The sequence below is a fragment of the Podarcis muralis genome, chromosome 16 (genome assembly GCF_964188315.1).
Source record: "Podarcis muralis chromosome 16, rPodMur119.hap1.1, whole genome shotgun sequence".
Classification (NCBI taxonomy): Eukaryota; Metazoa; Chordata; class Lepidosauria; order Squamata; family Lacertidae; genus Podarcis; species Podarcis muralis.
The window spans coordinates 24,701,984-24,729,907 of NC_135670.1; the positions used below are offsets into that span (position 1 = coordinate 24,701,984).

At 45.9% G+C, this 27,924-nt stretch overlaps 2 protein-coding genes across 2 annotated transcripts in view; one reads left to right on the forward strand and one right to left on the reverse strand.

The window, feature by feature from the left end:
• Nucleotides 1-10,597, reverse strand: part of POLE (DNA polymerase epsilon, catalytic subunit) — a 52,125-nt gene extending 41,528 nt beyond the window's left edge. Inside the window, exons 1-10 of the mRNA XM_028709151.2 lie at nt 10,455-10,597; nt 8,385-8,520; nt 7,141-7,221; nt 6,674-6,718; nt 5,498-5,590; nt 4,635-4,789; nt 2,899-3,040; nt 2,623-2,703; nt 1,265-1,372; nt 475-585 (exon numbers count right to left, since the gene is read on the reverse strand). Of these exons, the coding sequence (XP_028564984.2) occupies nt 475-585; nt 1,265-1,372; nt 2,623-2,703; nt 2,899-3,040; nt 4,635-4,789; nt 5,498-5,590; nt 6,674-6,718; nt 7,141-7,221; nt 8,385-8,520; nt 10,455-10,540 (1,038 nt within the window). The 5' untranslated portion in view covers nt 10,541-10,597. The remainder of the gene's footprint in view (nt 1-474; nt 586-1,264; nt 1,373-2,622; nt 2,704-2,898; nt 3,041-4,634; nt 4,790-5,497; nt 5,591-6,673; nt 6,719-7,140; nt 7,222-8,384; nt 8,521-10,454) is intronic.
• A 437-nt stretch (nt 10,598-11,034) lies between these two features.
• Nucleotides 11,035-25,110, forward strand: PXMP2 (peroxisomal membrane protein 2). The gene is made up of 5 exons (XM_028709153.2): nt 11,035-11,211; nt 19,059-19,163; nt 20,468-20,630; nt 22,817-22,936; nt 24,587-25,110. Exons 1-5 carry the CDS (start codon nt 11,102-11,104, stop codon nt 24,653-24,655), a joined length of 567 nt encoding a protein of 188 aa, XP_028564986.1. The 5' UTR covers nt 11,035-11,101; the 3' UTR covers nt 24,656-25,110.
• Nucleotides 25,111-27,924: the final 2,814 nt, after the last annotated feature.

Below are 27,924 nucleotides of genomic sequence, written 5' to 3' on the forward strand. Positions count from 1 at the left end.
TTCTTATGACCAGCTTTTCTGCCAGGGAACCAAAGGTACTATGTGTGTCCACCAAACACCACCTCTCACATTCTGCAACCATTGGGAAAGGTGCATTTATCTGCATGGTGGTTTGTTCAGGTTTCCAAATTATGTAGTCTGGTAATTGGAGAGGGTAAAATAATGGGATGGGGAGACCAGGGAGCAGTACATATAGAACCCCCCTTTTTATATTTATTTACAGCATTTGTGTACCCTGCTCTTCTGCCAAAAGAAGAAAAGGGCTTCCTGAGTGGTTTACACACAAAACAAGATAGTCCTTGCCTTCAGGCTTACAAGCAAAACGAAGGCTATGCAGAACACACTTATGTCGCTAAAGGTAACAAACGGGACCTGCAACGTGTGGCCAAAACCCTCTGACTCCAATGGAATCCCGCGATTTCACTGTATTGTGATTTTAAGGGGAAACTGGCCTTCAAAATTAAGCCTACCTACCTCATCTGGTTCATTAAAGACACAGAAAGGCCCCTCATACTCCGGTTTGGGAGTAAACTCAAAATCTTCAATATCCTCTGAAACGATCTCTCTGTTTGTGATCAGGTAACCCTGGGAAGAAAGAAGCGAAAGGGAAATTTTGCTTAACTGAAGCAATAAAGAGTAAACCGACGTTACCTTATCAGTTCTCACTAAGATGGTAAAGGTAAAGGGACCCTTGACCATTAGGTCCAGTCATGGCCGACTCTGAGGTTGTGGCGCTCATCTCGCTTTATTGGCCGAGGGAGCAGGCGTACAGCTTCCGGGTCATGTGGCCAGCATGACTAAGCCACTTCTGGCGAACCAGAGCAGTGCATGGAAACACTGTTTACCTTCCCGCTGCAGTGGTACCTATTTATCTACTTGCACTTTGACGTGCTTTCAAGCTGCTAGGTTGGCAGGAGCAGGGACCGAGCAACGGGAGCTCACCCCGTCGTGGGGATGCGAACCGCCGACTTCTGATCAGCAAGTCCTAGGCTCTGTGCTTTAACCCACAGCGCCACCCGCGCCCCCACTAAGATGTCACCGAGTAGGAAGTCCTGACTATGAAAACAAAACCCGGGGTAGACTCTTTCTCCACCCCACCACAAACACCTTCCCAAACCACCTCCTGTTCTATGCTTCAATTGGGAGCCAGAAGTTCAGGGTCACCTGCTGTTCCATACTCTTCCATTTCTATGGCTTAAGGGGGGCATTTATTCTGGCTTGTTCTGCAATGTCACCAGCCATGGAGGCAGCTGCCCTGATTTACCTGGCCATCAATCATGTAGGAGATCATCATGATCTGGTCCGTTTCTGCATCAGGAAACTTTAAAGGGAGTTTGGTGGTCTCGATGTCAAAGGCCAGGACGACAGGATCCTAGGAAGAATTGGAATTTCCAAGTCACTACCAGATGCTGGGCTCCACTCAGGGCAATACAGCAATAACATCTCTTCATCAACAAGAGGGATGCGGGAACCTCTGGCCCTCCAGATCTTGTTGGACTCCAGCTTCCATCATCCTTAGCTAGCGTGGCCAAGAGGGATAATGGGAGTTGTAGTCCAATAAGCAGCTGGAAGGCCACAGGTTCTCCACCCTTGATCTGCAAAATCCACTTCCTGCAAGTGCACCAGGCCCACGCTAGAGGTGCTAGAGACATTTGGGCCCACAGGCTTTGGGATGCTGTAGATCCTGGACCGCTTATCAACGCCATCTCCAACTCCTCGAAAGATTCCATCAACGGTGTCTCTGAAAATTTTTACATATCACTTGGGAAGACAGCCAAACTAATGCCAGTGTACTGGAAGAAGCAAAGATCCCCAGTGTCAAAGCAATGATTCTTCAACATCAACCTTGTTGGTCATGTTGTGCGGATGCCTGATTATCGTCTTCCAAAGCAACTACTCTATTCCAAACTTAAAAATGGAAAGCGTAATGCTGGTGGTCAACAAAAGAGGTTTAAAGACTCAAGGCAAATCTAAAAAAATGTAGTATAAACACCGAAAATTGGGAAACACTGGCCTGCGAGTGCTACAGTTGGAGAACAGCCTTTATCAAAGGTGTCATAGACTTTGAAGACGCTCAAACTCAGGACGAAAGGGAGAAACGAACTAAGAGGAAGGCATGCTTGGCAAACCCTCACTGTGATCAACTCCTGCCCAGAAACCTATGTCCCTCCCCACTGTGGAAGGATGTGTGGATCCAGAATAGGCCTCCACAGTCACTTACAGACTCACTGTTAAAACCATGTTTATGGAAGACAATCTTACTCAGCTACAAGTGATTGCCAAAGAAGAAGAGCCCGGGACTGGCAGCTTTTTTCAGCTTGAGGGCCACATGCCTTTGTGGGTAACTTTCTGAGGGCCAAATGCTAACAGCGGGTTGGGCCAGAGGTATGGCCCATGGAGAGTCCCGAGGGGCAAAACAGATAAACTAGGGAGGGCCTCATTCCAGCCCTAGGCCTCAGGTTCCTCACCCATGCTGTAGACTCACACAGCACCCAGGAATCCTGAAGACATTTGGCTATTGGTGACAGATGCAGCATAAAAAACCAAAACAAAGCTGGCAAGTGAAGGAAACACACACACACAGGTGCTGAGACAGGAGCTCTGCCCCACAGGAATACTCACTGGCCGTTCAACCAGGTCGTCTCGGCGGGTGATTTCGGGTGGGAAGCTGCTGCCTCGGTAGCGGACATTGTACCAGTGAGCCTGTCATGGGAGGAGAGGGACCGGGAGAGTCACGCAGAGGTAGGGTCCACGGCCAGTAGCAAAGGCTCAACCCCTAGCCGCCACAATTAAAAATCTGGAAATGCATTTTTAGAACTTTTGGCACAATGCTTTTGTATCTAGCTGTTTGGGAATCAAGGTAGGAAAGAAGGCGGGTCTCCCCCAGTTGCTGCTCACCACGTGGATCTTCAGATCAATCGACAGGCGGATGTGGTAGGGGACGTCGTACTCCCGCATGTCCACTATGTTGTCCATCTGGTCAGCGGTCTTCTTGGAGGGAGCCTCCTCCTTGCTGGACAAGCTGTTCCCAGCAAGGGCACTGCAAAGGAGAAGGAGCTGGTTTAGATTATTAGGTCTATCTGCACACAGGACTGACAGGGAAGAGAAGTATTGTTCTGCAACTGTAAATGGCTTAGAAGCCATTTTGGCATATCAGCGGTATAATTATGATGATGATTACTACTATTGATTGTTGCAGCATTGCAGGAGCTGATTCTCTGGGGCTTCTTTCCCCATCACTCAGAAATGTGCATGAACCACATTTAAGGCCCATGATCTGGTTCTTCCAGTCTCCCGCTTGGATGCAGAAATCTTCTTTATGGAGCCTCCAGATGTTTGGCTCTGTAAGCTCTGTGGCTTGCTTGATAGGAGAGCCAAAGGATGAGAGATCATCAGCGGAAAGCAGCCCTATTGGCTTGGCAGCAACGAGTCTGGGCAGAGCCTGGAAGAAATGTTTGAGGCTTGCTGGGGACACTCCCAGCTCATGGACTAGTAACTAGGGCAGCAGATCACCTGTCTGGGTTGCACCAGGATAATCCCTTGCAAGTCCAAACACACACACCTGAGGAAGAAGCAATAGAGCAGAGGTAGGGAACTGCATCTGTCCACAGCCCAGAGATGGAAGAAAGAAACAATTCCGACTAGAGAAGAATGGCAAACCAAGTTGATGGACTATGCCGAAATGGCAAAATTAACTGGGAAGCTCAGAAATCAAGAAGACAAGAAATTTAATAAGGAATGGGAAAAGTTTATAATTTACATACGAGACCACTGTAAGCAGGTTAAAACATTAGCAGGACTTTAACCACACTTGTAAAGTAACAGAAAGTATGGGTAATTTAGGACAATAAAAATTTGGATAATTTTTTTCAGAGAGAGCCAGTGTGGTGTAGTGGCTAAGAGAGGTAGACTCATAATCTGGTGAACTGGGTTCGCTTCCCTGCTCCTCCACGTGCAGCCGCTGGGTAACCTTGGGCCAGTCACACTTCTCTGAAGTCTCTCAGCCTCACTCACCTCACAAAGTATTTGTTGTGGGGGAGGAAGGGAAAGGAGATGGTTAGTCGCTTTGAGACTCCTTAGGGTAGTGATAAAGCGGGATATCAAATCCAAACTCTTCTAAATATTGATATGCTGTTGTAAATATTATCATTAGGACCCATGGAAAGGATGGGGGGAAGTGGGGGGAGATACAGAGTAATCTTGATATTTCAACTTTGAATTGTTTGTATTTTGTTTATTTTATTTAAAATCAAATAATTATTTTTTTACAGGGAACTGCATCTGTTCGCGGTGGGCCACATCCTTGTCTCCCCCACCTGTCTACCACAAGTCATCACAATGATGTCAGGCAACCTGCATTTACCCATGCATTGAAGTCAAACCATGCCAGCAAAGGCACAGCACTTTAGAAGCCCCAGTGATCAGCTGATCAGCAGTGCCTGCAAAGCCCCTTTTGGACCAGGCATGTCTTTATCTGCTCCATTACTGATGTCATATAGGATCTCAGATGTATGGCACGTGGCTGCGGTTTGGCGGGCCAAATGGGGAGACCTGGCGGGCACAAAACGGCTCAAATGGGTCTTTTTGACTCAGTCCAAATGGAAATGACCGTGGGCCTAAGGAAGCTCCTCTACCTGGTCAGCATAGCGGTGTAAGTGTCCATCGCTTGGTCCCGTTCCCTGTTTTTCTTCACAGCAGGTGTGATCTCCTTGCGCACCTTTACCAGGTCATCCACCGTGTTGAAAGACAGCTTGAGGTAGGCCCGCTTCAGGCCAACCAGGTGATTTGGCTAAAAGGAAAAGAGAGCATTAAAAGAAGGCAAGCTTTAAAGAAGAATTCATTTAAGAGATGCGTGTGGACTAGTGGGGGGAGGAAGTAAAGATGAAGCAAAATAATACCAACTGGAGACTAGAGGGGTAATTACCATTAATTAATTGCCTTACATACACACACAAAATCTCAAGGTGATGTACAAATAAAAAGAAAAAAAGGGGGAAACGAAAAAGTATTTGCCTGGTGCTTAACGATGTCGGCAAAATATTGGAGTCACACTTAGGAAGGGGCAGCCTGTAGACCACAGCTTTTTTGAACCCCTTCACCCCTCCTCTCCCCCCCCCCTAATTTTTTATTGAGTTTTTAATAATTTTATACATATAAAACATAACTGTTTCAAACATTAAAATACAAGGTTCTTTTGAACCTTCGGACCTCCTTCCCTCCCTCCATGGGTTCCATGTATCCATTTGTTATATAACCACAATTATCATAAATAATTCCACATTACAAGTGTCATTACATCCCTGTTTACAGGGGTAAATTACATATTTCAATAAATTACGTATTTACTCCAGTCTTTAGAAAATGCTTGGATCTTCCTGGTTTCAGATCTTCCCCATCAGTTTCACCATCTCCATATACTCCAACAGTTCACCCCTCCTTTCCTAAATGCTTGGGCAACTAAAACATTTACAGCCATATCAGCAAAGGCATTTCTCACCAGGTCCAAGTCCTCTTTGGGTACAGTGTCCAGTTTTGCTATTTTGCCCTGGAACTTCTTGGAAAGGAAGGACGACACTTCTCGGTCACAACCCTGAAGAGACAACCAGGCATCAGCGACGCTGAGAGGCCACAGGCCCAAACCCCACCCAATCACAATTATTTCCACGCGCTCTATCCTCACGGAACAGTTGCCACATGGTATAGTCTAAATAATTGTTATAAACTGGATTTTTTTACCCTACTTTCACCATAAGGTCCCAGAGTGCAATATAGAAATACAGCATCAGAATCAGTTAAAACAATTCACAACCAGAAGACTGGAGGGGATCCTATATCTGTCTATCAGGTGTCAAAGGTCAGCCTTATTACACTGTGGAGGAATTTAGGCCAATGGAAGGGGTCCACTCAAATCAAGTGGGAAGCTTTGCCTTGCTGGGCCTCCCTGTTGATCTGAGAATGCAACTAAAACGTGTCCAACAATCTTCTGCAATTAGACACCCATTGCTGATTATTTTGACTTATTTCATTTATACCCTAGCAGTTCTCCTGAAAGAGCAAACACATCCATATTCTTTCTTTATTTTTTTTAACGGTTTAAAAACATGCTTTCAGCCAGTTATCTTAGGGCTGCCAGGAACACTGCATTTCAGCCATCAAATGGTGGGGTGGGGGTGGAGGACATGAATGTTTTTAATCTCCTCCTGGAAGACAATAACAAGGGAGACAAACACACTTCAGCAGGAAGGGCATTCCTCAAATGGGGAACTACCACCGAGAAGGCCCTGTCATGTGTTAATGCTAACTAGGCAGCCCCTGTTGATGGTGCCAGCAACAAGGCCTCACCTGCCCAACAAGATTGTTGATATTGGGATATTTTTAGGTATTTGGGTCCCAATCCATTTAGGGCCTTATATGCTAGTATCAACATCTTGAATTGGGCTCAGAGGCTCACCAGCAGCTAAGCTTCTCATTGAGAGCCCTTCATTTCCAAGGAACCCCTTTAATGTTAAATCACAAACCAAGCATAGCGGCCATGAAATCAGAGCTTTTTAGCCTGCCTCGTCCCTCCTCCTTCCTTGTATGGCATGCTTACAGCTAAAGCATTTCAAATGGTGGAAGGGTTCATTCAAGGACTGCAATTTCAGGTACAAGTCTCTGGGATGTCTATACTAACCTTTTGGGTTGCAATGTAGAAGTATGGCCTATAGGGCAGTGCCACCTAGGAAACAAACAAAAAACAGTGAGCCCCACGCAATCATACATTACGAAGGCAGGGAGGAAAATGTACTGAAAAGTTTTCCACTGCTTAACTTTTCTGTGGAAGATTTTCAGTTTTGTAAGTTCAGTAGCAACAATGAATTGTAAGTACAACATCAGGCTCAGTTGACAGCTTAGCTTCATTTACGAATAGAAGTTAAATAAATAGGCCAAATTAGATTACCCTCTCGGTTCTGGGCTCACGAGGACATAGTTTGAAAACCACTGCTCTGCTGACTCCCACATCGAAAGGAAGGCAAGAAGCTTGATTTGGCGTATGTTAAAATGTCCCACCACCTCCCCACCCTGCTCCCTCCTCAAATTTCCAGTAGGCTCTTAATTGGTCTGCCATTAATTGGTCTCACACTGCTCTGTTGGACTCACCTTAAACCTGCTTCCGTCCTCCTGAATGAAATAGTAATCCACAGCGCTGACCAAACGTTTATCCTCATCTAACACCTCCGTCTAAATCAGACAAGGGCAGCAAGATCAATCAAACACACAGACAATGCCATTTCCTCAACATAGGACTCTTCATTTTACGTCTATATTGTTGTCCGACTCCTTAGTTGTACTAATCTACAATTACCAATAATAGTAATGTTTCACCTTGGAGCAGGATTCTCAGTATCCTGGAATCACACAGTTTCTTGAAAAATAAGTTTTCATTTTAATTTCATGTTGTTGTCCCTTTATATCGTTTCAGGTCTCAATTTGAGCGAAGAGTTACATCAGCCATGAGCTTATCCACACTTACCTTTTGCTCCGCTCTTTGTCTAAGTGTTTTCGTTTGCCCTGAACTTTCCCTGCGAAAACCCACTCTTTAAAGTTCAATCAGAGCCAACATCAATTCATGTTTTCCGTGAATTTAACATTTGCTCTGATCGAGCTTTAAAGAGTGAGTTTTCATGGGGAAAAGTCTGGAGGGGAAAAAAAGGGTGCTCAGACATGAAGCTTTAAATTGCGGGCCACGCCTGGAAAGAATGGAGGAAAAGTAACCACGGATAAGCTGTATAAAACTTTAATATACAAAGTGTGAAGTACTAAGCTGCCTGTGTGGTGAAATGAAGGCTCCAGGCAGTTTATGTTGACATTGAGAAATTCTTAACATTAAGGGCAATCTGGGGTTTGTTGTATCATATAGTGTATTACTGTGATGTCACCCTGACAGGACAAGTGAGTGGGGCTAAGCATAGTCATGCAATGAACCTTATTAGTAGATTTTTCAACTGGGGCAGTAAAACCAAAGGTCATTTTCTGTCCCTATCTTAGCCAACTGCAGACAACATTCGTTCTCCATACTGAACCTTCCAATGACGCAGTCTTTGGAATGGCCTGCTCTTAACTCAATTTCTCACAACTCCCTCTATGGCAACCACAGAAATCAACTAATTTAAGCATGCTATTGTTATTTCATTTCTTACAAGGAACTCAAGATGGCATCTATAGCTCTCCCTGCCCCCTTTTATCACCAGAAAAGCCCTGTGAGGAAGGTTAAGCCAAGAGGGGATTTGAACCCTGGTCTCTCAGGTCCTAGCCCAATACTCTAGCTGCTGCTGCTCTTTAGCAAAACAATCATGTCTGAGCTTTACAAGTGAGATGCTAAAAGAAAATGTGCCGGTACCCACAGGGTGCATGTTGATCAACCATCCTGTCCTTTCGCCTGGTTCTTTCATCCTCTCAAACCCGAATTGTGCATCAATCTTGTCAGTCCACTGGGTGCGCTCCAAACGCTTGAGGGCAGAAAACGAGGCGCTATCATCCCTGTGGCAAGAGAAGGGAAGAAACATCAGGACCACACAGAACAGAAGCTGGAGCAAACACTGAGAACAGTGAAAAGAAAAAAAACTTTTGCTACACAGCTTACCAAAGTGGTTGTAGCCAGGGACATAAGTGGGTTTCCCATGACTCAACTTTCAAATAAAAAAAGGAAAAACAGGCTTCTAGTCCTAAAGGCTGCAAAAATATGTTTGAATACCCCAGAAGCTAGAAGCAAATAGATTTATTAGTGGTTGGAGATAAAAATACTTTATTCTCCAACTGAAGTAAATAACTGTATTTTATAATGTAAAATTGGCGTGGAAATTACTCACACTTACTTAGTTTACCTTATTACTGATTTTCACAAGCTGTTCTGAGCTTTTTCAGATAAAGCAAGACACAAAATGCTTCAAATAAATGCATTTAATGTGACATAAAAACTGATCACCCATGGCAACAAAAAACAGGCTGTAGGACCAAGAGCCGAAAAATTTCAAGGGTGAGGGAAATTCAATGTGTACATGTTCTCTGTACACACCTTTGTGTGTGTTTATTTTACAGGCTGGTGTTTATTTCAGCTCTAGGTCCTATAGGAAAATCCCTTTGCAGGCATCTGAGACGCCTTCATTTGTTGACAAAAATGGCAGGTGCTCTTTGACATTATTTTATTTAGTTAATAGACTTTTAAAACCACTTTTTAGGCAAAAATGCCTCCCAAGGCAGTTTGCAGCCATATACAGCACAAACCCATTAAAAATACAGTAAATAATGAAACGTTTAAAATATCCATTTCTAACCAAGTTATACAGTAACGCCCACCTTTCATATTTTAATCATTCCCAAAGCCCATAAAAATCTTGTTTAAGGTAAAAACATTCCTGTTCTCCCAGGCCTTTGGCTAATTAAATAATATATGGCCCTTTAAACTGTATGTGGGGGTTTACTGGTTTGTTTTGTTACTACGTAATGCATCTTTGTGTTTTTATATTGTAAACCATTCGGGGATCCTCAGATGAAGGGCAGTATAGAAATATAATAATAATAATATAAAGAAATTAATTAAATTAGTGTGCAATGGGGCTTGTCTGATCCCACTTGGGATCGATGGGAGTGAGGCACTATGGAAAAGGTTCTGGCCTATAGCTCCTTCTAGTAGTTAAGGAGATCCAATCTGGGATACACTTTCAGGTTCATATACCCAGATTATTATTATTATGAGGTTACAGGGAACCAGGCAGAGGGCCTTCTCGGTAGTGGCGCCCACCCTGTGAAACGCCCTCCCATCAGATGTCAACTATCTGAAATAAACAACTATCAGAAATAAACAACTATCAGAAATAAACAACTATCAGAAATAAACAACTATCTGACTTTTAGAAGACATCTGAAGGCAGCCCTGTTTAGGGAAGTTTTTAAAGTTTGATGCTTTATTGTGTTTTTAATATTCTGTTGGGAGCTGCCCAGAGTGACTGGGAAACCCGGTCAGATATGTGGGGTGTAAATAAAATAAAATAAAATAAAATTGTATTTATACCCCGCCCATCTGGCTAGGTTTCCCCTGCCACTCTGGGGAATTTAATTGTTATTATTAATTGAATTTATATACCGCCCTGTACCCGGAGGTCTCAGGGCAGTTATTTTCCATGTTCTTACACAAATGCAAATCCCTTCCCCAAGAAATACACTATGAGTATATCCGGGTTCCTGTGACCGTGAATGCACTCTTCACATGTTCAGAGGATCCACAAATGCCAATCACTTCCCCAACGGATTCAGGAGAATTGCACTCTGCACAGGTTCAGAGGCAACCCTGCCCTTGCGGCGAACGCACTCTGCACATGCTCAGGTGCTCCCCACCCGCCAATAAAACCCCCAATCCCTGCCAAATGACACTCTGTACATGTTCAGAGGGGCCCCCTCCGACCCCGTTTCCTCACCGCGGCGGCGCCTCTCCCTCGCCGCCTTCTGCGGGGGGCTCCGTTCCCCACCGGCGACGCCGCCCGCCGCCTCTCCAATACGCCATCCCGGCCAGACTGAGTTTCGCGCGCTCGCAGAAACCGCGCGAGATTCCCCGTTCCCGCGAGCGATCAAACAAGCGCGCGACCCGCTGTCATCTAGCCTTCGGGAGCCGCCGCCAATCACGGTTCCGCCAGTGGGACCGCCTCTATCCTCCCGCAGCCAGTAGGAGAAGAGGAATCCACCCTGAGGAGAAAAGAAAGTCTCCTCACAAGCAAGGCTAGCTCCGCCCCTACGCGCACCACCCGGCTCCTTATCCCTCTTTTCATTGGCTAATTTTTTTCGCCTCAGCTAACCGTCCCGCCCACATTCGCGTCCGGCTCCGCCCCCCTCCCAGGCGCAAAAGTTTAGGACTCTTGTGTGTGACTGTTTCGCCTGCTTTCTACGCCACGCCCACTTATTGTGTCGTAAGGCCCGCCCTCTCTCCTCTGATTGGCTTATTTCGGGGGTAGATACCGCCGCGTGGGCGTGGCTAGTCCAGCTTCTCGGTGGCAGCCGCTGAAGCGCATGCGCAGTGGACCTTCCGGAGCGCTTTTTTCTTTGCTCCTCCGTCCGGCTCGTCTGCGCGATGTCTCCGGCGCTTTCCAAACCCGAATCGGGGCCGCTGCCCCAGAAGCTGCTGGCGCGCTACTTGCTCCTGCTGCGCCTCTACCCGGTGCTCACGAAAGCCGTCTCCAGGTGCGTGGGCTGCGAACCTCAGCATGCTTTTACTCGGGAGTAAGATCCCCACTCAACTCAATGGGATTTACTCCCGAGTAAACGTGTTCTGGAAACAACTGTTGCGGTTCAACTAAGTTATACTTGGAGGAGACCCGTTGGAATGAACGGGTGATGTCCATTCACTTCAATAGGTCTACTCTGAGTAAGGCTGACATTGGATCCAATCCCCGGAAACCGCATTTCCTGCGGAGAAATACCTATTTAAGTCTGTGGGGCTTACTCCCGAGTAAGCATTCAGTCAGGTGGCTGCCCAGGAACAGCCTCCTGTTACCTTAAAACTTAATTTCTTAGGAAGCAAGTCCCATTGAACTTAGTTGGGGCTTGCTTCCTAAGAAGCCGGGTAGTCCTGTTTTAGAATCTTGCAGTCTTAAGTCCTGCGCAGCAGGACCCCATGGAATTCAGCAGGACTTACTTAAGAGTAGCCACGTGAATAACTAATCGTGGGGTCCTAGGCATGCAGGTTCTGTTGAACTCACTGGAAATCCATTCTAAGCAAGCAGGTTTTCACTGGAAACCCATTTTAAGCAAACTAGTTTTGTCTGTCCATTTTTTAAGAATCTTCTTTTGCTTTTTGAAATACATGTTACTGGTTTGTTAAAATGCATGACAGCGCTGGTGGAGGGTGATAGGAGTTGTAGCATTTCAACAGCACCAGTTTGGAGGAAGGTGGCTTAATTCTTCTGTTTGCAGAGATGGGCCAGGGCACTGTATCATTTTCTTGCAAGCAATTTCCTGACTTTGCCCTTCCTAGAACTGAGCGCTGGTTGTCACTCTCCCATGTCAAACTATTTTATCTTCTTACACTTATATGCTGCCCTTTGCCCCCGGAGCTTGTTTTGTGTTATCAACTATTGCTGTTGCCAACGGTCAGTGTGTTTATTTCATGCATCACCTCCTTGCAACACCCTTGCAAAGAAGGTTAGGTTGAGAGCAATTGGCCTGAGGTCGCCCAGCGGTGGGCGGGGATTTGAAGCTGGTCCTCACCCCTAGACCTAGGCCGCATTCATGCTGTATATTTAAAGCTCAACTGTACCACTTTAATGTTGTTGTTTAGTCGTTTAGTCGCGTCCGACTCTTTGTGACCCCATGGACCAGAGCACGCCAGGCACTCCTGTCTTCCACTGCCTCCCGCAGTTTGGTCAAACTCATGCTGGTAGCTTCGAGAACACTATCCAACCATCTCGTCCTCTGTCGTCCCCTTCTCCTTGTGCCCTCCATCTTTCCCAACATCAGGGTCTTTTCCAGGGAGTCTTCTCTTCTCATGAGGTGGCCAAAGTCTTGGAGCCTCGGCTTCACGATCTGTCCTTCCAGTGAGCACTCAGGGCTGATTTCCTTAAGAATGGATGGGTTTGATCTTCTTGCAGTCCATGGGACTCTCAAGAGTCTCCTCCAGCACCAGAATTCAAAAGCATCAATTCTTCGGCGACCAGCCTTCTTTATGGTCCAGCTTTCACTTCCATACATCACTACTGGGAAAACCATACGGACCTTTGTTGGCAAGGTGATGTCTCTACTTTTTAAGATGCTGTCTAGGTTTGTCATTGCTTTTCTCCCAAGAAGCAGGTGCCTTTTAATTTCGTGGCTGCTGTCACCATCTGCAGTGATAGTCCTGGCGATTAAAGAATCGTAGGAACTGTAGTTCTGCATGCTGAGATGTAACCTCTGCTGTATTTTTTTTTTGGTTGGGCATGTAAAGTCTGCAAGCCGGCTTTAATTTGCATTGAAAGGTTCCATCCCAGGACCAACAGGTTTATTTGGAAATAATCTCTGGTAGTTCAACTGTTTGAAAGATCTCAACCTTCAGATTAGAACCTTCTGTGAAACTCCAACAGCGTCTTGCAGGACTGGTTTCGCAACCTGATCCAGCAGGCTGAATGAAGCAAGATTTGCCCAACTCCACATTGCATTGTTGTGGAAGCCAGATCCTAAGCCTGAGAAACTGGTCTTAACTGGGCTGAAAAGGGCTTATGCACCCAAGTATGCTTATATAGGATAACAGCCTTAGCCTGCACAGCATTCCCAGCCGGGCGCAAGAGTTGTTTCGTGAAGGCAGCCCTGTTTAGGGAAGTTTTTAATGTCTGATGTTTTATTGTGCTTTTAGTTCTGTTGGGAGCCACCCAGAGTGGCTGGGGAAACCCAGCCAGATGGGCGGGGTGTAAATAATAAATTAATAGTATTATTAATAATAATAATAATAATTATTAAGCGTTGGGTCATGTCCAGCTTCATTCATGTAGCTGTTAATTCCATTTCCCCAGAGTTTGCCTAACTGCTAATTCCCACATTTTGCTTGAGCTTTCACATGGCATAAAAGCCACTTCTGGAAAACTAATGTGATATATAGCATGTTTAACACTCATTTCCGTGTTCCTTGATTCCAGAAAAAAAACAATCCATCGGTAGTCCTCGTAACCTGGGACTATTATTATTAACCTGGCACTATCATCATCATCCCACCTTTACCCCCCCAGACCAGGACCCAAGGCATCTTACACAAATTAAAGCTAGACAGATAAAATACAAATAGCTAAAATCATATAAAAGGAAATCTTTAAAAAGTAATTAAACTGGAATAGAGTTTAAACACTATATAAAACAAATCTATTGAAATACAGGTAATAAAAACAGCATGGCACTCTTAAAAGCCCTTTCATTAGGTACTTCCGGGTTGGCGCCAGAGCCGAATGGCGGACTCCCTCCGAGCTCCGGAGGGAGTCTGCTCGGCAGGGGCTGGGTCTTGCCGCACCGGCGATGCGGGGGCCCTCAGAAACCATGGGCGCAGATGCCCATGGACTTGGTGACTCGGCGGGCACCGTTTGCGCCCCTCCCGACCCGCGAAGGAGCCTTTTTAAAGGCTCCGGAGCGGGGGACGGGGGGTGGCGTAGTGCTATGAGTCCTCCGCTTCCCCTGCCGAGCGAAGCCGCATGCCATTCGGCGGAGAGCGCTGACTTCTTCTTTGGAAATTTGGACTCGAAATAAAAACCCGTGAGTAATTTGGAAATCGGAACTAAAAGGGAAAATGTCTTTTTTCAGAATTTGGAACGAGCGGGGGGGGGGGGGGGCGCAAAAAGGAAGTCCGCCTCCCCCCTATTGTAGACAATTTAACGCAAGGATTTGACAACTAAGGTCGAGAGAAGAGCTTGCTTTTTTATTGATAAAAGTTATTAATTCCACAATGGGAAATTACAAGTAACTGTGCTGGAGGAGAAGAGTGGATGAGCTAAAATGTAACCCCCCTGGGAACCGGGAGAGATCCGTGAGAGAGCCTGGTGAAGAGACATAGAGATTTTGACAGCTGTCAAGGTAAAGGTAAAGGAAAAGGTACCCCTGCCCGTACGGGCCAGTCTTGCCAGACTCTAGGGTTGTGCGCTCATCTCACTCTATAGGCCGGGAGCCAGCACTGTCCGCAGACACTTCCGGGTCACGTGGCCAGCGTGACAAAGCTGCATCTGGCGAGCCAGAGCCGCACACGGAAACGCCATTTACCTTCCCGCTAGTAAGCGGTCCCTATTTATCTACTTGCACCCGGGGGTGCTTTCGAACTGCTAGGTTAGCAGGCGCTGGGACCGAGCAACGGGAGCGCACCCCGCCGCGGGGATTCAAACCGCCGACCTTTCGATCGGCAAGTCCTAGGCACTGAGGCTTTAACCCACAGCGCCACCCGCGTCCCGACAGCTGTCAAAGTAGCTGTCAAAGTTGGAGAACAAAAAGGGAACTTTGTTACGAGGACTTTGCCGGTCAGGTTTGTTACAATTTGGATATAAAATAGCTGAAAATAAGGAATACAAGTTAGCTTGACTTTTGGGTTTGATTTGGAAGGAAACAAAGTTACCATAATCCCCCTAGAGGGGCTTTTGGACATTACAAGAATGACTGTAAGTGGAAAAATACTCATGGAAAGGGACTGAACTATTTTATCTCCTGGGAAAGCTGCAAAAATGAAACATTATTTTGTCTACAGAGGTTTCAACACTAAAGGAGACAATAGACTTATCTATTGAAGAATGGAAGGGACTTGACGTAAGTTTTGTTCCTGAACAAATAACACCTCTGTAGAGGAACCAGAAGTTTTATGAACTAATATATTTTTGTAGCGCAACAGGAAAAGAAAGAAAACAAGGGACCCATGATGATTTGGAAGAGAATGAAGGAGGAGCCATACTACTGCAAAAGAACAAGGAAGGCCAAAAGCCTGCTAGGGAGGACATATAAGAAAACAAGAATTGGACTAAGCTGGAAGTTAGAACATTTGGGACATTCAGACTTAAAAGGATTAAGAAACAGAATTTGAGTTATACTCTTAAATATAGAGGTCTGGATGGAAGAAAAATGGACTTTCTTAAGATAGTCTTTAACTTTAAACACCCAATCTTAAAAAAAGTTCTATCAAAAAACCGGCAAAGTGGAGCTAAGAGGGATTCGGACATGGACGTGAGGCCTCAGGCTGATAGAAGTTAGACTGGTGGACATTGGGGATCGACACCGGGAAAGGGGGGAGGGAGATTTGGAATCCAAAGGGTGTAAAATTATATTTTGAATTTACTTTCTTTTCACTTCTTAATTTTTGTGTGTATTAAAAAGGGGAATTCGTGGAAGGGAATTGGGGTCGTCCTTAGGGGGGGAAAATTTAAATGCTGACAGAAGGTATTTTAAGGGAAAGGGATTATATAAGATGAATTAAATTGAATATTGGGTTAAAGATAATAAGTTTTAAATTTGGGGAAAAAAACTTGTGGAATTAACTTAATGGAAATGGAATACAATGGGGGGAGGGGTGGGGAAGTCCTAGAAAGATGTTAATGAAAATAAGGTTTTAAATATCCTTTTTTCTTTTTCCCCCTTTTTTATATTTTGGATTTTTTGGAAATTTTAATAAATATGACTTAAAAAAAAATAAAAATAAAAGCCCTTTCATTAGAAAGAAAAAGGAAAAAAGACAGTTCACAAAGGCCTGTGGGCGTAAAACAGCCTTTGCCTGCTGGCAGAAGGAGTACAAGGACAGAGCCAGGCTATCTTCTCCTGGGAGGGAGTTTCACAGTCTGGGAGCAGCCACTGAGAAGGCCCTTCCCCATGTGCCCACCAAGAGCACCTGTGTGTGTGGCAGGATTAAGAGAAGGGCCTCCTCTGGAGTTGTTGGAAATCAGGAAAAATCCTATAACCGAAGCATAAAGGGCAGAGGATTAGCATCAATGCCTAGTGACGGTCTTTGTTACATCACACCATGCCCACTGATGTGAGTGTGATTCTGTGTGACTTATCAGTCAAAAAGCTGCAGTTCCAGATAAAGGCACAAGATATAGGACACAATATACAAATGGAAGATTGGGAAAAGTTAGGGAAAAGTAATTTAAAATTTACGGATTGTATATTGCTGAAAGAAAATGTATATGAAAATAATGTATAGATGGTGAAAATGGCAAAAATGTGTAGAACAAGTTCCAACAAGTGCTGGAAATGTAAAGAAAAGGAAGGTACCTTTTTTCATATGTGGTGGAATTGTAAAATAATTAAAAATTATTGGGATATGATTTATAATGAAATTTAAAAAATGTTTTACATAACCTTTGCTAAAAAGACCAGAAACGTTTTTATTAGGTTTTGTAGGTCAAGATTTACCAAAAGACAAGAAGAATCTATTTATGTATGTGACAACAGCGGCTAGAATTTTATTAGCTCAAAGATGGAAAAGCGATGAAATACCAACGAAAGAACAGTAGCAAGAAAAGTTGATGGAATACGATGAAATGGCGAAGCTGAGGGACTCAAAGATAAGGACAACCAGGACTTCAGAAGGATTGAGAACATTTTATGATGTATTACGGAAACAGTGCTTTGAAATGAACTCACTTGCAGGATTCGAGTAATACACTTACAATGGACAAATATAAATAGAAAATAGAAAAATGAGGTTAAAATGTTAAGAACAGACTAACAAGGTACAACTTTCATTTTAGTACATAAGGCATATAAAATTATATGCAGAAGAAATACTATAAACCAGAAAGAGAAGTTGGGGGTGGGGGGGAGGTTAACTGAAAATGTAAAATCTAATTTGAATTTTTGATTATGCTAAAACTTGTTGTAAAATCTTAATAAAAATACCGTATTTTTTGCTCTATAAGACTCACTTTTCCCCTCCTAAAAAGTAAGGGGAAATGTGTGTGCGTCTTATGGAGCGAGTGCAGGCTGCGCAGCTATCCCAGAAGCCAGAACAGCAAGAGGGATTGGTGCTTTCGCTGCGCAGCAATCCCTCTTCCTGTTCTGGCTTCTGAGATTCAGAATATTTTTTTTCTTGTTTTCCTCCTCCAAAAACTAGGTGTCTTACAGAGCGAAAAATACGGTAATTTTAAAAAAACTGCAGTTCCATGATGCAACAAGCACCACAGTGCAAAATGAAAGTTTGAAAATGGGATAAAAGCTCTTGCCTTATAATCAGAAAAGCAAATGCAATGCTCCCCAAAGCTGAATGCACCCTCTGGCTGAAGAGATGACTTTCTTTGACAGAGTATTGAGCAAAAAGTGCTTGAGCTCTCAAGGGCTCATTTGGGTCCCCTTGCCACCCATCTCTTGAGAGCTCTTGCAGACCTCAAGATGAAGGGGTTGGGAGTATTTCCAAATCCCAGTAACCCACGCTTCTGTTGATCCTTTTGTGTTTTGCACAGGTGCTCACCTGGAGATAGGGGTTGGGTAGAAATTGGATTCCTTTCTCATTTCAAAGAATCATAGAATTGTAGAGTTGGCAGGGACCCTGAGAATAATCCAGTCCAACTCTCTGCAGTGCAGGAATATGCAGGGATCGAACCTGCAACCTTGGCATTATCAGCACCACACTCTAGCCCAGGCATAGGCAAACTCGGCCCTCCAGATGTTTTGGGACTACAACTCCCATGATCCCTCATGGGACAGGGATGATGGGAATTGTAGTCCCAAAAATATTTGGAGGACTGAGTTTGCCTATGCCTGCTCTAGCCAACTGAGCTATCCAGGTTGAAAGCAAACTTCCCCGAAATCACACTCTCTAGAACAATGCATGAACCAAAACTCAGCCATCTGTTGAAATTCGCGCTTCTCTGAATTTTGCAACCTGGTTCTCCCACCAAGTAATGTGCTCAGAGATTCATTGACTAGGGTAAAGTGTGGGAAGAAACATATACGTCAGAGGAACTAAGATACAAAAATGTGTTCTGTTGGATTGCACCAGGTTGGGCAAAGCTAAATGAGATGGACCTTTGGTCTGGTCCAGCGAGGCTGCTGTTAAATCCTGGACGAGTTGTAGAAGTGTGTTAATAATCTCTCCAAGTAACCTACAATTGCATGAACTGACTCACCCTGAGATTCCAATCAGGACAGGGGCTCAAGGAGGAACTTAGAGGTGCCAGTTTGCCAAATTCCTCTTCTTAGGCCCGGTGATTTTAACTAGATTTTAACGCTAGAACGCATGGACATCCTGCGAAGCTGAACGTTGAAAGATTCGGGACAGAGAAAAGAAATGACTTCTTTGCTCAGCGCATAGTTAACCTGTGGAACTCACTGCCACAGGAGGCAGGGATGGCTAGAGCAATTCATGAATGAAAGGACTATTGATTGCCATGAGCCACAATGGCCTCTCCATCATTGGAAGACAGTAAATGCTTCTGAATACCAGTTGCTGGAAACCACAGGAGGAGAATGTACTGTTGTGCTCTGGTCCGACTTGCAGGTTTCCCTTTGGGGCAGGATCCTGATCTAGCAGGGTCTTCTCAGGAGTGGCTTTGTTGCTTGACCCAGGCTGGCCTCTGAGACGCTCTCTCCTTTCCTCCCTGTAGTGCAGTCCTCTCGGCCCTTGGGAGTTTCCTGGCTCAGATCATTGAGAAGAACCAGAAGAAAAGAGGTCTGGATTTGGCTGGTCCTTTGAGGTTCTTCATCTATGGGTAAGTGTGGGGGCCAGAATGTGGTGCCCCATTCTTCCGAGGGCAGATCTGGACAGGTTTGCAAAGCGTGCAAAAGCGTGTTTGGAAATATAGGGAGGTTGGCAGGGCCACAGCCAGATTTCACTCACCACATAGTTAAACTGTGGAACTCGCTGCCACTGGAGGTGGCGAGGGCCACCAATTCGGATGGCTTTAAAAGAGAATAAGGCTATCAATAGTTACTATGCAAGGCAGTAACACTTCTGAATGCAATTTCCTGGAAACTGCAGATGGGTCTAGTGCCCTTGTGCTTGGGTTGTTCTTGGGTCCTGTTTGCAGGCTTCTCACTGTGAGAAAAGGATGTTGGACTACATAGACCATGGGCCGCATCCAGCAGCCAGGCTCCTCTGACATTCTTGACCAGCACAATTGGAATTTGCCTTTTGGGGGGCGGGAAATAAGGATGCCCCTTTCCCCATATACAGTGGTACCTTGGGTTACATACACTTCAGGTTACAGACGCTTCAGGTTACAGACTCCGCTAACCCAGAAATAGTACCTCGGGTTAAGAACTTTACTTTAGGATAAGAACAGAAATCGTGCTCCGGCGGCATAGCGGCAGCGGGAGGTTCCATTAGCTAAAGTGGTACCTCAGTTTAAGAATAGTTTCAGGTTAAGAACGGACCTCCAGAATGAATTCAGTTCTTAACCCAAGGTACCACTTTATGTTTTTGTGATTGAATTACCATTTTCAGCCTGCATGAACAAAGCTGCTGCCCCTTTCCCCATATACATTGCAACCACTGACCTGCAGCCAAATATTTATCTGGCAATGGCTGCCCTTTAGAGCCCCCTGCCCATTGTTGACACCCTCCAAATGTCCCTCGCTGCTCTCTTTTTGGTGAGCGCTGAAAACAATTTTTGCTTAGGCCAGCTGAGCCAGGCATGTCGAATTGACACATGTTTTATTCCTTGTTAGCTGCTATTGATTTTAATCACCCGTTGAATGCTTTTGAATTTCCCTTTTTAAAAAAATCGTTTTTAACATCGGCTCAGAGGTTTTCTGACGACCAGGGTTGTGATGTAGTAAAATAATCTTGCGAAATAGTGAACAATCCCTTCTCCTCTTAGAAGCCAGGAGGTTGCATGATATCACAGCAGGTCAGCGAATGGGGGAAGCTTATAGGTTTTGTTGCTGGGGTTTAAACTGCCTGGAGCCGAGTTTTTACAGTTAAGCTGATATTTTTTGAAGAGGCAGAATGATGTCTGTATGAACAATATACAATCTCCCTTCCTGCCCCCTATCCCCCTTCCTGCTTTTCCAGGTTTTTCTTCACTGGGCCACTGAGCCACTATTTCTACCTCTACTTGGAGCGATGGTTCCCATCGGATGTGCCAGTTTCCATCGCCAAGAGACTCCTGCTGGACCGGCTTGTGGTTGCCCCAGCCTTCCTAGTGCTTTACTACTTCGTCATGAACCTGCTGGAGGTATATCCCTGGGTCTGCCCTGTGATGGAAAGGCTTGTGCCCATCAGTTGATGCTCGAATCAGGGTGGTGGTGACGGTGGCTGTATGTGGAGCAAACTTTTCTCCTCTTGCTCAGGAGGGTAGTGAATGTCAGGAGTTCAGCCTACACTCGAGTAGGACCTTGGCAGAGACACATGCCCGACTGGCATGTTCCCTCCCTCCTGGTCGATCTTTCAGGAGCTTCATAAGCTTTCTTCAGCCCGAACATCACAGCGACCGATGCCAACCGACACCGGCACACTTAGGGATCCACAGAGTTTGCGCATCATGCGTAACAGACCTCAGCAACTCAGCGTTTTGGCTAATCTACTTTATTTACATATAAACACGCACGGAGCACTGCAACATGGCTCCCTCTCTAGCATCAGACAGCAAAAAGAAAAAGAACAAAGGACAATAGTCCCACTTCACGGAACACAGTAACACAAATATTTTGTCTCCATCACTTCCCGCTCTGTGGAGTCAAAACATACCACGTCATGTGAAAGACAAACAATCCTATGACTGCAATCACAGAGCAGGAATGCTAACAGTGAAGTGTAGGTGGGTTCCCACAAGGCAAGGCACAGTGATAACAGCAAAAACCATTCTTGAAATAACAGAACTGGGCAACAGGGGCAAAACAACTGCTTATATACGTTTCTGAAGGCCTGGGCCACTCCCACTCCCAACATGATTGGCTGTCTAAACTTCCAAGCTGCGAATTGTGACTCAGAGTTTTCAGGGCCAATGGCAGAGGCCCAAATCCTGAAATGTTCTGTGATTGGATATCATGTTTTGAATCAGAACACAGGGCCTCAGAATCCTTAGTCCAGACTCAAGCTCAGGCAAACACAGACCACTGAATACATAACAGGTAGGACCCGAACAAAGGGCTTCAAGATACAAGAAAGATGATTCCAACTAAATGCCAGGAAGAACTTTCGGACTGTAAGAGACGTCTGACAGTGGAGTTTGTGGATTCTCATTCACTGGAGGTTTTTAAGCAGGGTCTGGGTAGCCACCTGTTGTGGGTGCTTTAGAGATTCCTGCATTGCAGGGGGTTGGACTAGATGACCGTTGGGGTCCCTTCCAACTGTACGATTCTATGATCCTAAAATGTGAATCCCTGAACAACGTAGGTCCAGGATACCTCAAGGACCGGCTGAGCCCTTACTGTAAATCCCAACTAGATTGCCCAGATAATCTGCAGGAGCACCACTGGTCATTCCTCAAGTTGCTAAGGCTCATTTGACAACAAGAAGAAACAACCAACCAACAGCCAGCAATAACCTTTAGTATCGTTGGTCCAGGCTTGTGGAATATCCTGCCGGTAGAGATTCAGCAGGCATCTTATTTTAAACACCTGCTGCAAACTTTTCTGTTCTGTCAGGCTTACTATGCGAGCAATTAAGAACGCATCCTTCAGGCAATGATGTCCGTTTTATACAGTTTTAGCTTAGTTTATTATTGCTCTGTTTTTCTTTTAATGATATAGCAGTATACACTTCTTTTTTTAAAAAAAGAAATAAATAAAATGTAAACGACTTGGTTTTTGCTGATAAAGTGGTGCTATAAACCTTGCTGAATAACTTATGTGAATCCCGGGCCAGTTGTTTCTCTCTCTTGGCCTGAGCTGCCTCACAGGGCTGTTGTGAGGCTAGAATGCCAATAATAATAATAATTAATTAATTATCCCACTCATCTTGCTGGGTTTCCCCAGCCACTCTGGTCAGCTCCCTACAGAATATTAAAAACACGAGAAAACATCAAACATTAAAAACTTCCCTAAACAGGGCTGCCTTCAGATGTCCTCTAAAAGTCAGATAGTTGTTTATTTCCTTGACATCTGATGGGAGGGCGTTCCACAGGGCAGGCGCCACCACCAAGAAGGCCCTCTGCCTGGTTCCCTGTAACCTCACTTCTCGCAGGGAGGGAACCGGCAGAAGGCCGTCAGCTGGACCTCACTGTCCGGGTAGAACGATGGGGGTGGAGACGCTCCTTCAGGTAAACTGGGCCGAGGCCATTTAGGGCTTTAAAGGTCAGCACCAACCCTGGGACCTGGGTTGGCTGGGACTTGAACCACTGCAGAAAAGGTGCAGGACATCCCCCTGGTCCACCCCCCTCCCTCGAGGCCTCCTCTGGCTCAGTTTATCCGTGTCTTTCAGGGGAAGGATACCTCTGCTTTCGTCAAAAGGATGAAATCCAGCTACTGGACATCCCTCAAGATGAACTGGAAGGTGTGGACGCCGGTCCAGTTTATCAATCTGAACTACGTGCCTATGCAGGTGAGAGGACTCGCTTTTCGGTCGGGGGGGGGGGGCGGTTCCCACTCCATGGGGTGCTGAGCCGGGGGGGGGGGAGACCCACACGATTCCCTCCACGCGCTCCAGGCATTCAGTCCTCGCATGCATGTCTCCCAAGCGGTTCAGGGTACATCCATGAAAGTATCAGTCCTCTTAGGGCTGGGATAACCGGGAGCTTCCAGATGCTGGACTCCAAATCCCATCAGCTCTAGCCAGCATGAAGGGCAGCTGTGAATGATGGGAGTTGGAGGCCACCGACACCTGGAAGGCCACAGGTTTCCCCCATCTCTGAACTTATAGTGCATCTGGTGTTATGAAAGGTAGCCATGGCCGTAGCTCAATGAGAAGGCAACTTCCTTGTGCCAGTTTCAATCCTTAGCCTTGTGAGAGCCGCTGCCAGTCAGTGCAGACAGTGCTGTGGGAAATGGGCCAATGGCCAGTGGCCAGTGGCCTGACTCGGTAAGTCAGCTTCCCGTGTTTTAAAGGGAATGGCTGTAGCTCCGTTGTAGAGCCAGGGCCAGCCCAGCCATGAGGCAAGGTGAGGAGACTGCCTCAGGCAGCAAAATCCACTAGTGCAGCAAATCCCAATGTAGATCTTTATCTCTCCCCTTGTTCCTGATGTAGAATCACAGAGCCATAGAATTTTTAGACTTGGGAGGATCATCCAGTCCAGTATTTCCCAAATTTTGTTGTTGGACTACAACTCCTCTCATCCCTAGCTAACAGGACCACTGGATAATAATACTAATACTAATACTACTAATAATAATTTATTATTTATACCCCGCCCATCTGGCTGAGTTTCCCCAGTCACCCTGGGCGGCTCCCAATCGAGTGTTAAAAACAATACAGCATTCAATATTAAAAACCTCCCTGAACAGGGCTGCCTTCAGATGTCTTTTAAAGATAGGATAGCTGCTTATTTCCTGAAGGGAAGGTGTTCCACAGGGTGGGCGCCACTACCAAGAAGGCCCTCTGTCTGGTTCCCTGTAACCTCACTTCTCGCAATGAGGGAACTGCCAGAAGGCCCTCGGCGTTGGATCTCAGTGCTGAACGATGGGGGTGGAGACGCTCCTTCAGGTATACTGGACCAAGGCTGTTTAGGGCTTTAAAGGTCAGCACCAACACTTTGAATTGTGCCGCATTCTGGATTAATTGCAGTTTCCGTGTCACCTTCAAAGGTAGCCCTACGTAGAGCGCATTGCAGTAGTCCAAGCGGGAGATAACTAGAGCATGCACCACTCTGGCGAGACAGTCTGTGGGCAGATAGGGTCAGCCTGGATGATGGGAGTTGTAGTCCAACAACAGCCGGAGACCCAAGTTTGGGAAATGCTAATCCTAGTCCAACCCCCTGCAGTGCAGGAATAGGCATCTGTTTCCCCACAGGGATCAAACCTGCAACCTTGGCGTTATCAGCACCACGCTCTAACCCATGTAGATCTTCACCCACCCTTTCTTCCCTGCCAGGGAAGGGCTCCATTTTGTGGTTTGCCAGAATGCCTTGGGCTGGCCCTGGGTAGAGCCTCTGTTTTGCATGCAGAAGATCCCGGGTTCAGTCCCCGACAGCACCTCCAGGGAGGTGAACGTGGTAGGTCAGAACTTAAATTCTAACCAAATTCCTCCTCAACACAGTTCCAGGTGCTGTTTGGGAACCTGGTGGCCCTCTTCTGGTTTGCCTACCTGGCCTCTGTGAAGAAGTGACCCTGCAGGAGCTGACTGTCGAAGAAGAAGCTGCCCTTCATGCTTGATAAAGTTGCCTGCCAGGGCAGGCAGCGGAGGACGAGGGACTGTGCTTAGAGAACTGATTTGCTGCCTGCCGTTGCACAGTTACTGTCCGACACTCTTCTGCTCCTTGAGGAAAGCAGGGATGGGAATGGGATGCGCTGTGCCATCTTCCAGCTGGGTCCTTCTGGGCCCTGTCACTTTAACAATCACATCTGGTACACTACGTTTATTAATTTTGTTTCTCATTTCTTAACGTTTAGTTTTTCTGGGGGGGACAGACAGCAGGCAATAACTCTTTTTTTTTAATGGTGCTTTAATGGGAATGGTTTAAAAAATGTGTACTGGAATTGGGAAAACCAGCACAAGCCATTTTATGTGTGTGTTTTTAAAAGAAATAAAATTGAGAAGATTAATCTCTTAAACGATAAAAAGGGGGAAATGACTGGTTTTGTTAAAGAAGAGGTGAGATACCTGGCTAGGGGGTGGGGGGAAGGATGTATGAAAGGGATTGCAACCCTATTGTGAGCTGAAGGTGAGCCGGAAAAGTGAGGCAGCTGCAGTAAAGGCAAATGCAATTTTTAGGCTCCATTAACAGCAACCTCAGATATGCAGATGACACAACTTTGATGGCAGAAAGTGAGAAGGAATTAAAGAACCTCTTAATTAGGGTGAAGTAAGAAAGCGCAAAATATGGTCTGAAGCTCAACATTAAAAAAAACTAAGAACATGGCCACTGGTCCCATCACCTCCTGGCAAATAGAAGGGGAGGAAATGGAATGAGGGATTTTACTTTCTTGGGCTCCATGATCACTGCAGATGGTGACAGCAGTCATGAAATTAAAAGACGCCTGCTTCTTGGGAGAAAAGCAATGACAAACCTAGACAGCATCTTAAAAAGCAGAGATATCACCTTGCCAACAAAGGTCCGTACAGTTAAAGCTATGGTTTTCCCAGTATGGAGGTGAGAGCTGGACCATAAAGAAGGCTGATCGCTGAAGACTTGATGCTTTTGAATTATGGTGCTGGAGGAGACTCTTGAGAGTCCCATGGACTGCAAGAAGATCAAACCTCTCCATTCTGAAGGAAATCAGCCCTGAGTGCTCACTGGAAGGACAGATCCTGAAGCTGAGGCTCCAATACTTTGGCCGCCTCATGAGAAGAGAAGACTCCCTGGAAAAGACCCTGATGTTGGGAAAGATGGAGGGCACAAGGAGAAGGGAACGGCAGAGGACGAGATGGTTGGACAGTGTTCTTGAAGCTACCAACATTAATTTGACCAAACTGCGGGAGGCAGGGGAAGACAGAAGTGCCTGGCATGCTCTGGTCCATGGGGTCATGAAGAGTCGGACACGACTAAATGACTAAACAACAACAACAACTGAGCCACAGTTTTCCAAGTGCTATTTCCAAGTGCTATTCCAGCAGTTACATACTGGAAGCTTAGGATTGTGCATTTAGATTGGATGAAAGGGCTCTTGTAGAATAAATCCACTTTTTTGCAAAAGGCAACTTAGACTGTTTGCAGTTAGGAAAGTAATGGGGAAAATGCATTGAAAAGGATAGGGTGAATAAATGATTAACAGGAAGAAGTGTAGATGCCCAGAACCAAATTGGGATGGATGCTCATTGTCATATGACTATCCCACAAACAGATCGTAATTAATGCTCAATAAAGGCTGGACGTAGTCCAAGTCCAGAGGAACCTACCAAGCTTGGGTCTGGGCAGTGGGTAAGCACCCAGCTCATCTACATTTAATCTGTTTATTTCATAAGATTTATATACTGCTTGATTGTAGACAAAAAGCCTTCAACGTGGTTTATAGAAAGAAGAATTGTCCAGTCCAAAAACACCCAGTCAAAAACCCCCAGCCAAAAAACAATTTAAAACTTTCAAAAACTAATGAAAATACAGTCGTACCTTGGAAGTCGAACGGAATCCATTCCGGAAGTCCGTTCAACTTCCAAAACATTTGGAAACCAAAGTGCGGCTTCTGATTGGCTGCAGGAAGCTCCTGCAGCCAATCGGAAGCCATGCCAGATGTTCAGCTTCTGAAAATTGTTTGAAAACCGGAACACTCACTTCCGGGTTTCGATTGTTTGGGAGCCGATTTGTTTAGGAGCCAAGGCATTTGAGATCCAAGGCACGACTGTGAATGATAAGCAAAAGGAAAAAGAAAGATTAAAACACACATCAGGATTCTGCATGTCTGCATCATAAGCTAAGTATTTTTAAAAAGGTAAAGGTACCCCTGCCCGTATGGGCCAGTCTTGACAGACTCTAGGGTTGTGCGCCCATCTCACTCAAGAGGCCGGGGGCCAGCGCTGTCCGGAGACACTTCCGGGTCACATAGCCAGCGTGACATCGCTGCTCTGGCGAGCTAGAGCTGCACACGGAAACGCCGTTTACCTTCCCGCTAGTAAGCGGTCCCTATTTATCTACTTGCACCCGGAGGTGTTTTCGAACTGCTAGGTTGGCAGCCGCTGGGACCGAGCAACGGGAGCGCACCCTGCCGCGGGGATTCGAACCGCCGACCTTTTGATCGGCAAGCCCTAGGCACTGAGGCTTTTACCCGCAGCGCCACCCGCGTCCCAAGAAGAAGAAGAGGAGGAGGAGGAGGAGTAGTTTGGATTTGATATCCTGCCTTTCACTCCCTTTAAGGAGTCTCAAAGCAGCTAACATTCTCCTTTCCCTTCCTCCCCCACAACAAACACTCTGTGAGGTGAGTGGGGCTGAGAGACTTCAGAGAAGTGTGACTGGCCCAAGGTCACCCAGCAGCTGCATGTGGAGGAGCGGAGACAAGAACCCGGTTCACTAGATTACGAATCTACCGCTCTTAACCACTACACTACACTGGCTTTTTAGCAGGTGCCAAAAAGAGCACAGGGAAGACCAGTGTGATTGTTATGGCTAGAGACCTGGGAGGCCATGCTCAAATCTCCACTCTGCCAAGAAGCTCTCTGGTTGAACTTGGGCCAGTCGCCATCTCTCAGCCTAGCCTACCTCTCAGGGCTTGTGGTGAGGCTAAAATGGGAAGGAGGAGCACCATGCTCCTTGGAGGAAAAGGTGTTGAACTAAATAAAGGTGCCTGCCTGCCTGATGTCAATAGGCAGGGAGTTCCAAAGTTCACGTGCTGCCACACTAAAAGATTATTTTCTTACAAATGTGGAAGCGCTATTACATGACAGCTGTAACTATGCCAGTTCCGCTTATTTGCTGAATATATGCAAAATAGTACAGTGGTACC

Bases quoted from the DNA above. Each gene is read 5' to 3' on its own strand.
- PXMP2 (XM_028709153.2), top strand. From the start codon at position 11,102: ATGTCTCCGGCGCTTTCCAAACCCGAATCGGGGCCGCTGCCCCAGAAG. The intron at 20,631-22,816 runs GTATATCCCTGG...CGTGTCTTTCAG, and splicing joins TCGTCATGAACCTGCTGGAG to GGGAAGGATACCTCTGCTTT. The intron at 22,937-24,586 runs GTGAGAGGACTC...TCCTCAACACAG, and splicing joins TGAACTACGTGCCTATGCAG to TTCCAGGTGCTGTTTGGGAA.